General features: G+C 45.3%; 5 protein-coding genes across 5 annotated transcripts; 3 read left to right on the forward strand and 2 right to left on the reverse strand.

Moving 5' to 3' along the window:
- Nucleotides 1–109: 109 nt before the first annotated feature.
- On the reverse strand, nt 110–3,095 carry LOC121598220 (aldo-keto reductase family 1 member B1-like). Its single transcript, XM_041924771.1, has 3 exons — nt 2,816–3,095; nt 557–1,392; nt 110–263 (listed from the first exon to the last, which is right to left on the reverse strand). The coding sequence occupies exons 1-3, from the start codon at nt 2,888–2,890 to the stop codon at nt 218–220; spliced, it is 957 nt and encodes a 318-aa protein (XP_041780705.1). The 5' UTR covers nt 2,891–3,095; the 3' UTR covers nt 110–217.
- Nucleotides 3,096–4,616: 1,521 nt separating this feature from the next.
- On the forward strand, nt 4,617–5,993 carry LOC121598318 (aldo-keto reductase family 1 member B1-like). The gene is made up of 3 exons (XM_041924983.1): nt 4,617–4,861; nt 4,940–5,082; nt 5,157–5,993. The coding sequence occupies exons 1-3, from the start codon at nt 4,784–4,786 to the stop codon at nt 5,893–5,895; spliced, it is 960 nt and encodes a 319-aa protein (XP_041780917.1). The 5' UTR covers nt 4,617–4,783; the 3' UTR covers nt 5,896–5,993.
- A 100-nt stretch (nt 5,994–6,093) lies between these two features.
- On the forward strand, nt 6,094–7,688 carry LOC121598320 (prostaglandin F synthase 1-like). Its single transcript, XM_041924985.1, has 3 exons — nt 6,094–6,517; nt 6,588–6,755; nt 6,827–7,688. The coding sequence occupies exons 1-3, from the start codon at nt 6,443–6,445 to the stop codon at nt 7,523–7,525; spliced, it is 942 nt and encodes a 313-aa protein (XP_041780919.1). The 5' UTR covers nt 6,094–6,442; the 3' UTR covers nt 7,526–7,688.
- A 162-nt stretch (nt 7,689–7,850) lies between these two features.
- On the forward strand, nt 7,851–9,053 carry LOC121598319 (1,5-anhydro-D-fructose reductase-like). Its single transcript, XM_041924984.1, has 3 exons — nt 7,851–7,930; nt 7,998–8,693; nt 8,772–9,053. Exons 1-3 carry the CDS (start codon nt 7,856–7,858, stop codon nt 8,958–8,960), a joined length of 960 nt encoding a protein of 319 aa, XP_041780918.1. The 5' UTR covers nt 7,851–7,855; the 3' UTR covers nt 8,961–9,053.
- A 760-nt stretch (nt 9,054–9,813) lies between these two features.
- LOC121598317 (1,5-anhydro-D-fructose reductase) lies at nt 9,814–11,465 on the reverse strand. The gene is made up of 3 exons (XM_041924981.1): nt 11,070–11,465; nt 10,771–10,938; nt 9,814–10,683 (listed from the first exon to the last, which is right to left on the reverse strand). Exons 1-3 carry the CDS (start codon nt 11,142–11,144, stop codon nt 9,949–9,951), a joined length of 978 nt encoding a protein of 325 aa, XP_041780915.1. The 5' UTR covers nt 11,145–11,465; the 3' UTR covers nt 9,814–9,948.
- Between the last annotated feature and the right edge of the window lie 1,583 nt (nt 11,466–13,048).

The following is a 13,048-nucleotide window of genomic DNA, read 5'->3' on the forward strand; positions in this document are numbered from 1 at the left end:
AAGGATCGACGTAATTTGGAGTATAAGGTTAAATAAACGAAAAGTTCAAATAAAATAATAATACAAAATGTTTCTTATTTTCTTTCTTCACAAATTTACTCAGAATCGATTGAAATTATTAATCGAATTTACTTTATTGGACCGTTTCGTGCTGGTTACATACAAATAATCAAATTGCAGAGGGATGACTTCGTCTGCTAGGCTGAGGTGCTTGGTATTAGAACTCCTCGTTTTCGAACGGATGATACGGATGTCCAGCAGCACTATAGGAATGCGAGTACAAAACCAAAACGAGAAAATTAGAATTATACGATGAAAGAGGTCACAGGTTAAATACATTATCAAATTAGGTAGGCTGGGTGGAGGATGGGTAGTAACAAAATTAAACTAAATTGCCATTAAATCACACCATTACGGCCGCCTTGTGTGCGTGTGGTGGCTTCCTCATTTCTAGGCGATAACGCCACCATGCGTACTGATAACGGAGAGCACAGTGAACTTGAACTTGTCCATGCTTTTAGCAATTAGAATTAGTTGCTGCAAATGTTTTACTCACCTCGTAATCGGCACCAACCGCCCATTGCAGTCGAACGTATCGATCTGTGCCACATCGTCCTTTGTCAACTCGAAATCAAACACCTCAAAGTTGGAGGCAATGCGCGACTTGGTCACCGACTTCGGGATAACTACGTGTCCGCGCTGGATCTGGTAGCGGATCAGAATCTGGGCCGGCGTTTTGTTGTACTTCTCCGCCAGCGCCACAATCTTCGGATCTTCCATTAGCTGCGCATCGCCCGGCTTAGCCCAGGGGCGGTTCGGTGAACCGAGCGGACTGTACGCGGTAACGATCATACCACGCTCCGTACAGAACGGTGACAGTTTCGACTGTGTCAGATAAGGATGGCACTCAATCTGGTTGGTAACGGGTTTGATGGTGGCTGCCGCCAGCACACGCTCCACCTGCTTGGAGTTGCAGTTCGAGATGCCAATGCTCTTGGTCAGTCCAAGCTCCACCAGCTTCTCCAGCGCTTTGTACGTATCCACGTAGTCCACATCGGAGAAGGCCGTCTTGCCGTTCTCGTCCTGGGGGAACAATTCCGGTCCCTCGCGGTACGCCATCGGCCAGTGGATCAGGTACAGATCGATGTAGTCCAGCCCGAGGTTCTTCAGCGTGGTACGGCATGCACCCTCGACCAGATCCGGCCGGTGGAACGTGTTCCACAGCTTGCTGGTAATGAACAGGTCCTCGCGCTTCACGACTCCCTCGTCGATTTTGGCCTTCACGCCTTCGCCCACCTCGTGCTCGTTCTGGTACACGTGGGCACAGTCGATATGGCGGTAGCCGATATCGATCGCATCCTTCACCGCCTGGGCGACCTCACCTGGAGGAGACTAAGAGAAAAAAGGAAACCAAGGTTGATATCAATGATTCATGAAGGCATTAGGGAAAAGGATTTGTAGTGTATGTTTGTACAATCGAGCGACCGGTTTTAGTGGACAGTGTGAATAATAGATGGCGCTATTAACAGACCATCGGATACTATCGATTGACGATGGGCTATTATAGTAAATGATCATTTGACAGGTTTGTTTTCCTACAGTCCCTTTGAATAACTCATATCCTTCTATCATTCGCTACATAATAATAAGGCTCCTAGCTATTTCAAGCGTATCGATCCAGATATCTTCTAATAACATGGAAATGAGCTAAAAAATTCTAGATTTCTTCATTTTCTAAAGGATCTGTTGATAAGATCGTGGACCTGGTCATCAATCTCATACATCGTACGGACTTTTGAATGCTTCTTGAACATTTTTGAAGCCATCTCACGATTCATTACCTGTGTATCCTTTATTTTAGATTGTCTGTTACGATTTATAGAACATTCTCATACATTGTTTTATTCGTTCTCACAATCTATTGGAATCCTGGTGACATTTTTTTGAAACAAATAATTCAAAAAATTATGAGAAATGCTCAATAAGTCTAGGGACAGATTCAAAAAACTTTGAAACGTATCCAAAAAATGTTGGAAAAAGCTATCTAACTATTTAGGTTAAAACAAATTTTGAAATTACTTTTAATAATATGTAGATTTAAAATCAGTATTACTCCGCTGGAATTTAGTACAATTAGAAGGCTTTGTAATCGAAGAGAATCTTAAAAATGTATTTTGTAATTTCGGAACCATTGTTTTTCTCCTTTTTGTTACTTTTAGGTTTTAAATCCTTTTCATAGGTTAGTAGTATCAAACGATTTACTATTATCAAATAAGATAATTTTTAACTTAAACCTTCACCGATTTCCTCTTGAGTACTTAAGGGTTAACCGGTCGGAAGCCGGTCGCCCCATCCTCTGTGTGTTAGTGAAAGACCCTTCATTCGCTATTTACAAACGCATTGCAATTTCCACCACACGCACAGATGTTGTTGTTTAGAGACAGGAAAATATCTCGACGGCGGACTTGCAAATATTAATCTAAAAGCCTTCCGCCTCCAGCAGTGTGTGGAGTGCAGTCCTGGTTTCAATTCGCAAAGTCATGCAATGGTTCCTGCTTGACCTTCAAACACGCAAAAGAAAGGGGGAAGGGGAACTAATCAATCAGACGAAACAAAGGGTAAACATTCCGTAGGCTGCATTACATTAAATAATTGAACAATTGCACTCGACAGCAATTCACATGCACTGACTGAGCGTTCTGTCTGACAATATACATCGGATTCCCTCTGCATTGCACAGCGTCAATTATGTAATTGTACCCCGGTAAGCGTAGGCGAATCGTACGAATCAATGCACACCGACAACAATACTTACACCCCAAGTTCCCAGGCCGAGCATGGGCATCTTTTGCCCGTTGTTGAGCGTCACAAAGGGAACGGTCGAAGCCATGATTAGTGTGGTGGGACGTTCAAGCTAAGCGGTCACACTGGATGAATAATGTTCACTCAATCACGGACACACAAACACAGCCGATCGGGACAAAACGGGACGTTCCAGCACCGGGAACAACAACAGCAAAACTGACACAACCGGTCACGAACGGCGCGAGTTTTATAGAGTAGAGAGTAGCACGCTTATCTCGACCGGCAGAGGAAGAGCGAGATAATGAAGGGCGCGTTAGGCACGAAACAAGACTACGACACACATACAGTGATAGATGGGACACCGTGTTTGGTTGCCGTGGAACAAGTGGCTCGGTCTATCAAAGCAACCACCGTCTTCGTGTACGCATCGTTTGTAAACTGTCGAAACGCCGCTACAATACGTGGAAATACGCACACATGCTCGCGCACCGCGTATACGCATACAACGTTGGCGTTTGAAATGGCATAGATTTGCGAGAAATGCGTACATGCGAGCGACAAATGGAGAGAGAGAGAAGATAGCGAGAGGAAACATAAACCATAGACAATCAATAACGTCATCGCCATGCTGTGAGAAAAGTATTATAAATAAAACCATTTCGCTTATGTTATTTTTAAGCTGTATCTTACTGTAATCACTCTTTTTATGACTTATTTCCTCCAATTGAACCACACATTGCAGCATTCTTTTTCCATCCAGCACGACCGAAATACGATCTCAATAGTTGAGATTAGAATGCTGGCCGGTGGAAGGATTCATGCACAGTAAGAAAGAAAAAAAAACACTACATGGCACACATTACCGAGGTGCGTTGCATTATCGGGCAGGAGATACATTATCGTTCGTATTTCATTACCGATAAGACAACTAGCCTAGTGATCAACGAAACCTTATAGATAAGCTATACAGCATGATGATGATCAACTTGGGGGGGAAAACACACGGCCTGGTGCAGCATAACATATGACAACGTGTTTCATTTGTTGTGAAATAAGGGAACAATTCAACTCTAGTTTGAGTAACAAGTGTTGTATTTAACAAAGTTATATAAATACACGTCCGTCTGTAGTGTACACTTACAGCAATAAGTGCAACGGCCATTAGCAAAGTTTTACAGCTAACGGTCAGTTACGGGGCAGTTGGCTGCGTACTTTGGTCTTGTTGGCTGCGTCAGGCAAACAGCAACCCTTATTTAAGGGTAGGATAGGCAATTTTAAATTTATTATCGTAAATTAGTATTTTAGCTAACCTTTACTTAACTTCCCATTCGCTTTGTTTAACAACTTAATTAACTGAAAGAAAGATTTAATTTGAAAAAATATGTTTAAAAAAACAGTTTTGTCATTTTTTGTTCAATAAATTAACTACAAACAGCTTCCAACTATTCAATTGTTTGTAGATAATGTAAATTTCTTACTTCATTTCAATCATAATCTTACCAATAGCACGTGAAGACGATTTTTTGCTATACAGTATAACAGTTGCGTGTTTCAAACATTCACGCCTCACTATCTGTCGCGTGGAGGACAAACCACAGACAAAAATAAAAAATCTCCTTTTTTTTAAACAAACCTCTTTTCATGCGCAAATCACTCTAACGCATCTAAATTCTACGTGAGCGAGCAAAGACGATTAGGACGTACGCGCGTATTCTTATCTCTCTCTTTCCGCTTACCGGCCTATTCGTTCTCTCTCAACTCCTGTATTCTCTCTCTTTGCTTAGAACGACTATTTATATAAAAGCGGCAATACCGGTACATGATCGATCGCACGAACAAGCGGGGGACTGTTTTACTCAGTATTGTGCGTGTGTGTTCTGGCAGCAGGCGTCTTCTAATTCACCTTTTCCATCGCTCCACATCGCAGTAGGCAGTCTGTATTTTGCAAGCTCTCGACGCTTATCATCCCAAACGCAAAATGACTTGCAATGTCGTACCGAATGCAATCTTCAAGAATGGTAACAGCATTCCCATGTTTGGACTGGGCACCTGGAACGTAAATAGAACTTCGTATAGAGGAGATGGTAGCAGTTGCAAGTGAAAAGAGTGACGACCCTTCCACGTCCCCTTTCAGTCACCCCCGGGACAGGTGGCGCAGGCGGTAAAGGACGCAATTGACGTCGGCTATCGGCACATCGACTGTGCCCACGTCTACCAGAACGAGCATGAGGTGGGCGAAGGAATTGCGGCCAAAATTGCCGAAGGTGTTGTGAAGAGGTAAGACCGCGCTATGAGGAAATTTGCTCCAGGTTGTTGACCCAAATTTAATCATCTTCCTTATCTTCCCACAGAGAGGACCTCTTTGTAACGAGCAAACTGTGGAACACGTTCCATCGGCCCGATCTGGTCGAGGGCGCTTGTAAGACGACGCTGCAGAACCTTAAGCTGGACTATCTCGACCTCTACCTGATCCACTGGCCGGTGGGCTACCAGGAAGGTACGGAGCTGTTCCCGATGGGACCGGATGGGAAGACGTTCCTCTTTTCCGACGCCGATTACGTCGACACCTGGCCCGAGATGGAGAAGCTCGTTGATGCTGGGCTGGTGCGCAATATTGGGGTGTCGAATTTCAACGCCAAACAGGTGCAGCGTGTGCTGGACGTTGCACGCATCCCACCCGCCACCAACCAGATCGAGTGCCATCCTTATCTGCACCAGTCGAAAATTACTTCATTCTGTGCGGAGAAGGGCATCATCGTTACCGCGTACAGTCCACTCGGTTCGCCGGCCCGGCCCTGGGTTAAGGCGGACGATCCGGTACTGATGGACGACGCGACGGTTGGCCAGCTAGCGAAGAAGCATGGCAAGAGTGCGGCACAGATCTTGATCCGCTACCAGATCCAGCTGGGTCATGTCGTTATCCCGAAGTCGGTTACCAAGGAACGCATTGCGTCGAACTTTGATGTGTTTAGCTTCCAGCTGGACGAGGATGATATGAAGCAGTTGGCGGGGTTGGAGCGCAATGGACGCATTTGTCCGGAATCGAGCGCTTTCGGACATCCGCATCATCCGTTCGAGAAGGAAGAGTAATAATGGCATAATAGACCGAGATATGGAAATGCGGCACATTTGCCAGGTTAGAGACTTGTTACATTTAATAAAACACACACACAAATGTTATAAATGAAATTGTGACTTTGCTCTAATTAAGCGGTGCTAAACGTCATCTAATGTAAACAAACGAGTACTTAGTGCATAGACAAACCAAGGCCAATTAGTACACCCTTACTAATAAGATCACTCCTGCAGATCTCGCCTGCATCACAATCACAGTTTTGTAAGATACACCCGCAAGAAGAACCTCCAGAAAAATCTCCAGATTGTGCCCTCGTTCCATTTTTTTTGCCTGCTCATGCTGATAATATTGTCGCGCATTGAGCAAACCGCACCGAACGGTTTGTTTCACTTTTGGTCAACACCGAAAGCCTGGCGGATGTTCTTGCGGTTGTGCATACGCTTCATGGCCTGCTAGTATAAATTGTCCAACATTGCAGCGAGGGCGTTTAGTTTGTTGTACGCCCTCCTTGCCCTTTGAGTGCAATTAACCAAAATCCAAAGCAAGCCGTGAGAAAGTGAAATGGACGCGAAAGCGACACTAGTGACCCTGAACAATGGGAAAAAGATGCCCGTTCTAGGGCTGGGCACCTACAATGTGAGTAGAATTGAGTGCAAGAAATCGTTGGAATTGTGAGGATATTATCATTTCCACGCTTCATTTCCAGCTCCGGGGACAGAACTGTGTCGATGCGGTAAAGACAGCAATCGATGCCGGCTATCGGCACATCGATACGGCCTCGCTGTACCAGAACGAGGCAGAAGTTGGGCAAGCGATAAGAGAAAAGATTGCCGATGGTACCATCAAGCGGGAGGACATTTTCGTTACCACTAAGGTCAGTTGATGCTCGCTGCTTGTAATGTCAAAAAGTAAAAAGTAAAATGTATTTTTAAACCCTAATTCTAGCTCTGGAATACATCGCACGAACCGGCCCAAGTGCGCGAAGCGTTCGATGCCTCACTGTCCAAACTCAACGTGGACTACGTGGATCTGTACCTGATGCACAGCCCGATCGGCGCTACGGTGGACTCGAACGGTACTACCGTTCTTACCGACGTTGATTACGTCACCACGTGGAAAGCAATGGAGCAACTGCTCGATACGGGACTCGTTCGCAGCCTGGGTGTTTCCAACTTCAATTCCGAACAGTTGCGCCGGGTTCTCGAGAACGGTTCGGTGACCCCGGTAACCAATCAGGTCGAGTGTCACGTACGCTTGAATCAGAAAAAGTTGATCAAATTCTGCAAAGATCGTAACGTGATCGTAACCGCGTACAGTCCACTGTACCGGCCGGGCAGTACGCTCGGTCCGGAAGGCGGGCAAAGCTCCAAACATCCAATGGAAGACGCGCGAGTTGTAGAAATTGCGGAGCGCTACAAGAAAACTCCAGCCCAGGTACTGTTGCGCTATCTGGTCGATATCGGTTCGGTGCCAATTCCAAAGTCGGGCAACCCGGACCGTATTCGGCAGAATTTGAACATCTTTGACTTTGCACTGACGCCGGCAGAGGTCGTTACGCTCGATGCGCTCAACACGGGCGAGCGGTTGGTGAAGTTTGAGATGGGATTGGCCCATCCGTTCTATCCATTTGAAGCGGAATTTTAAGTGCATTTGGAGTTTAAGATGGAAGTGAATCTTTATCAGTGAAATAATAAAATTAACAAGGTTTTACGATAATCGCTCAATGACTTTATAACCCTGCGATAAGACGATACGGTTGTATCAAAGATAAGTTCCAGAAAATAAAAAAATACTTTTTTTTAAATAATTTTCTAAATTGTTTTACACAATCATTAAAGTAAAACAAATATATTACAAGATTTAAATAAATCCTATTTTTTATAAAATAAAATAATTTTGAAGCTACCTCTAGGGGGATTTGACGCGATGATACGCCGTCAACCGGCAACGTCAGGCATCAGCTGTTTATTCGCAATGTCAACACAAGTGCCGACGGTTCGCTTTAGCAATGGGTACGAAATCCCGGTCCTCGGCTATGGGACGTACTTGGTAAGAAAACGGCAGTGTCTGTGTGTGTGTCCTCAGCAAATTTACACACATTTTCTTGAATTTTTAGGCTCAAAAAGGCCAGTGCGTTGAGCTGGTAAAGAAAGCGATCGATCTCGGCTACCGGCACATCGACACCGCCTTCCTGTACGAGAATGAGGTCGAGATTGGGCAGGCGATACGGGACAAGATAGCGGAGGGTGTGATCCGCCGGGAGGACGTGTTCGTGACGACCAAGCTGTGGAACACGTTTCACGATCCGCAGCACGTCGAGGAAGCGTTCCGCCGTTCGTTCGACATGCTCGACATCGGGTACATCGATCTCTTCCTGATGCACTCACCGATGGGAGTACAATTCTCCGGGTACGAGTATGCGGACATGCAACCGAAGGATGCCGACGGCAATATGCTCCTCTCGGACGTGGACTACGTCGAGACGTGGAAAGCGATGGAAAAGTTGGTCACTTCGGGCGGCCGGGTACGCAGCATCGGACTGTCCAACTTTAACAGCGAGCAAATCGAGCGCATTCTCCAGATAGCGACGGTGAAACCGGTCAACAATCAGGTGGAAGCCAACCCGGGCTACGACCAGCGGAAGCTGATTGCGTTCTGCCAGGCACGGGGCATCACGGTGACGGCGTACGGGCCGATGGGACGACCGCACCGCACGACGTACGGCAACCGGAATGCGCTGGACGACCCGAAGGTGCTGGAAATTGGGCGCAAGTATGGCAAAACGGGCGGTCAGGTGATACTGCGCTATTTGGTGAGTGGGATTTGTAGAAAGAAAATTTCCCAAAAGCTATTAAATTGACTTCATTTTTCCCATTTTCCTGCCCACTAGATTGACATCGGAACCATCCCGATTCCGTACTCGACGAACGAGGAACGCATGCGGCAAAACATTGACGTGTGTGACTTCAAGCTAACGGGCGAGGAAATTGAATATCTGGCCTCGTTCCATTCGGCCCGCACAATACCATTCTTGCCACTCAAGTCCCACAAGTACTATCCGTTCGATTTAGAATTCTAAGGCAATATGGTTCGCATCAAAAGCGATTTTTAAAGGGACCGGTGATGGACATTGGTTTTTTTTAAATAAAATTGGTTAAATGTTTGAAGAGTATTGATTGTTTTATCAATATTTATCAACCCACTTAAGCTTGCCCAATCGAACAATCGTCTAACAATCTTATCAGAGGCTTTTTTTATAATCTTTTTTACTGTACTTTTATAATGATTAAATTTATAAAATGCTTACCTTTCGTAGAAAGCATGGGATTGGTCGGTCTCGCGCTCTATTTGGAGTGTAATTGGATATGTTGTAACTTCACTTCCGCACTGTTAAGCCGTGTCGTTGACGGTTTCCATCATCATTTCGCGTTGTTTGTACAGTCCTGGGTGTCGTATTTGAACTGAAATTAAAATATAAAGTTTTATTATTGGAATAACAAAACACAAATGGTTACTAAATGGAACACAAAAAATGGCAACTTCCTGTCCCTATTATTCGTTTGCTACAGAATCGTATTGGCATTATCTTATCGGAATTAATTATTTAATTAAGATGTAACGATTTTGCTTAAAAGACCGTGCAACAGGCAGAACAGGTGCTAATTCCGCGTGACAAACAGAAAACATTAAACAATCAAAGCCTACTCTGATGTGAACTTGATTATTAAGCGCTTTGCTTCGGACGAACAACCGGGTAGTGCAGTTGGGGGGAGCGCCATTCGCAAACAAACACACAAATCAAAGGTAAACACAGATGCCCTTCAAGTTCTGATTGCATCGTTCAGCAAAACAAATTGCACCCTTTTACGATGATTGCGACGAGCATTCGGACGCTTCGGAGGGCACCATTAATAGTAATCATTACGATTACGTCACATGGCACACATACACACTAAAGAGTGCAGTAACATTTATTTACCAAAGCAACAACAGATTGAATACTATTCACGGTGACCTTTTTTCCGGTGAATCATTAGCCCTCAGATCTATTCCCCCTTTTCTCCTGCTCAGTACTCCAGCTTGAACGGGAAGTACTTGTGCTCGCTGCTGAAGTGAAACGGCACCGTCCGGCCGCCCGTGTTGAACCCGTCCATCAGCTTAATGTCCTCCTCGGTCAGGCTAAAGTCAAAGATGTCAATGTTTTGCCGGATGCGCTCGAGCTTGGACGACTTCGGAATCGGCAGCGTGCCCAGCTCGACCAGATATCGCAGCACCACCTGGCCCGCACTTTTGCCATACTTCTGGCCAATCGCGATCACGCGCGGATCGTCCAGCGCGTGCTTCGGTATGCCCGCCGTACCGACGACCGGATCGGCCATATTTGGCCTACCGAGCGGACTGTACGCCGTAATGACAATGTCCCGCTGCCGGCAGAACTCGATCAGCTTGCGCTGATTGATGCCCGGATTGCACTCGACCTGATTCGTGACCGGTTTGATCTCGCAGTTCGCCAGCAGACGCGTCAGCTGCTCGCTGTTAAAGTTCGACACGCCGATGCTCTTCACCTTGCCCTCCTTCACCAGCGATTCCATCGCTTTCCACGTGTCGAGATAGTCGACGTCGGAATCGATCGATTTGCCGTTCGCGTTCATCGGCAGCAGATCGTCCCCGGTCCAGCCGCAGAACTTCCAGCCCATCGGCCAGTGGATGAGGAACAGATCGATATAGCCGAGGCCGAGATTGTCGAGCGAGCGCTGGCACGCTTCGGCCACATGTTCCGGGGCGTGGTAGGTGTTCCAAACCTACAAAACCGTAACAAACGCACCATAAACCTTATTAGATTAGAAGGGGAGAAGGCACGAACACGGGTTTGGTATCGCGCGCCGAACCTTCGTAACGATGAACACATCTTCCCGCTTGATGAGCCCTTCCGCGATTTTGGCCCGCACCGCCTGTCCGACCTGGTTCTCGTTCTGATAGAAGTAAGCTGTATCGATATGGCGATAACCCTCGTCTATGGCCATCTTTACTGCTGCGATTCCTTCCTCTTCGGTGGCCTGCAACGATGATAAGCATTTTTTTGTGTGGTTACAATTTGTTACTCAGCATCCTCTGCCCGCTTTATCGCACGGCGCGAGTTGTGGTGATAATGGCCTGGGTTGACTGGTTATCGTGCACGCCTGCTTACCAAATACGTGCCAAGCCCTAGAACGGGCATCTCAAGGCCATTGTTGAGCCGAACAGATGGAACCTTTGGGGCCATTGTAGCGAAGCGAAACCTGTGCGAAACTTTTCTGCGTCCGCCGTGATCGGTGAATCCGGAGTGAATGAGTGCCCGGGGTCGGGCGTTAGATGCGTCTTACTACTATCGCTATTGATCGGTGGGAGTGTGTGCGAGTAGCAGATAGTGACGATGCGAGGTTTTTTGTCGCTTCGATGTGCCGCTGATGTGTTTACTGATCGTTTGCGACGAATTGCAGCTGACAGTGTGGGCGATAATCGCGTAAATTAAGCTTCCCCTCTTGTTGCCGGTGTACGGCTTTTTTTGTACATGTTTGGTTGTCTCTATGTGTGAAATGATTGGCTGAAATGGGGAATGAAATGTAAATTAGATATTGAATGTTAGCTGAGCGCTACTGGTCAGCTGCAAACTGCGAAGGGAGTGATGTTAATTTAGTGGAAATAATCTAAGAAAAACATTACATCATAAAATCATAATTATTGGCGTCCGTATTTCTAACACACTATAGTTCGTATTCCTATTGGAAAAAATGTCATGCAAAAAAATGAATAATTTGTGCAATTCGTTTGAATGATTTTCGAGAAATTAAAAACAACCTCATTGCTTTCCCTTGTTTGAATGGTTTGTTTGTATATACCTTGGTCTATCAGCTGCATACAATGCGCAAAATGTTCCTTGGGAAGCTTTGCGGCTCACCTCTACTACGCGAGAATGCATGCAAGTGAGAAGTGAGAACACTTCTCGACCGGCTCACAGGCAGCGAGTAAAACTCATTTCTCGGCAACGCGCTCACTGGTGCGATGTTTCGTTTAGATTTCACAAATTCACTCGTGAGCATCTGGTTCTTTTTCTCGAGGCCTCTAGAGACCCTCTGGCCGCTTAGTTTGTGTACTACTTAAACCGCCCCTACCCATGGCATATTGCTAAATTTGCTCGTAAAGATCGGATGCTGTTTATGCTATTATAACGCTGACGAAACATCATTTTAAAATTGCTAATCCTTCGAACTCTATATGCACAAGTGATGGGAAACTAATGCATCGAGTCCTTGGAAACATGAACTACATAGAATGTTAGCAGGAGATCAATGAGTTCGCTTCTAATTATTGGCCAGGGTAGAAAAAACGCCAAAGAATAGAGCAGCCCAAATAGCCAGCTTGTACTTTATAGCTGATTTGGGGCTGTTTAACAAAAAATCGTTCCGATGTCGTACTTTGTGGGTGGTTAAGAGATAGACGATACTTTGCGGAACTATAGAGCTTTTTAAGCTTAACAAGCACATGATACTCTCAGGAACCTTGTGGCTGATTAGCCTGATGTGTATGGTTCACCATGGATCTTGAAGGCTTGTTAAGAAAGAGTACCGAACTTGGTGAAACTTCATAGCTTTTTGTGATTGTTATTGTACAGTAAATTGTGATACATTTCGTGAAATTTATGAATATTAGGGATTTAAAAATATATACATGAACAAATTACTCTTCATGAGATTCCGGGTGATTCATGTCTTAACGTTTAATTGTGTTTTTAAACTATGAAACACCCCAGTTAGCGAACCACCAGTTAAAAAGCACTCCATTTAAAACGCATCCAGTTAGCGGTCACCTAGTACAGCAGTAAAACGATGGCCAAAAAGCGACAATTATCTATACACAGTGTTTACAAATGATCGATCTATAGCTTATGCTACAGTTCCCAAACTGTATAATTGCCAAACACATTTCACCCATGCGCAAACTTCTAGTGAACCGAACTACAAGATATTATGTAGTGTAGATAGATTCAATTGCCAGACTATCGGTAAAATACAAATTTACAATGTCCAAAAGCCATAAAATAATCAATTGCTATTTCGATCCAGCTACACGTTTGAGGAAATTAGAAGAATGTCAGCAGAACCTTCAATTTCCAGAAATCAGATCTCC

Source organism: Anopheles merus, chromosome 3L, assembly GCF_017562075.2.
Source record: "Anopheles merus strain MAF chromosome 3L, AmerM5.1, whole genome shotgun sequence".
Lineage (NCBI taxonomy): Eukaryota > Metazoa > Arthropoda > Insecta > Diptera > Culicidae > Anopheles > Anopheles merus.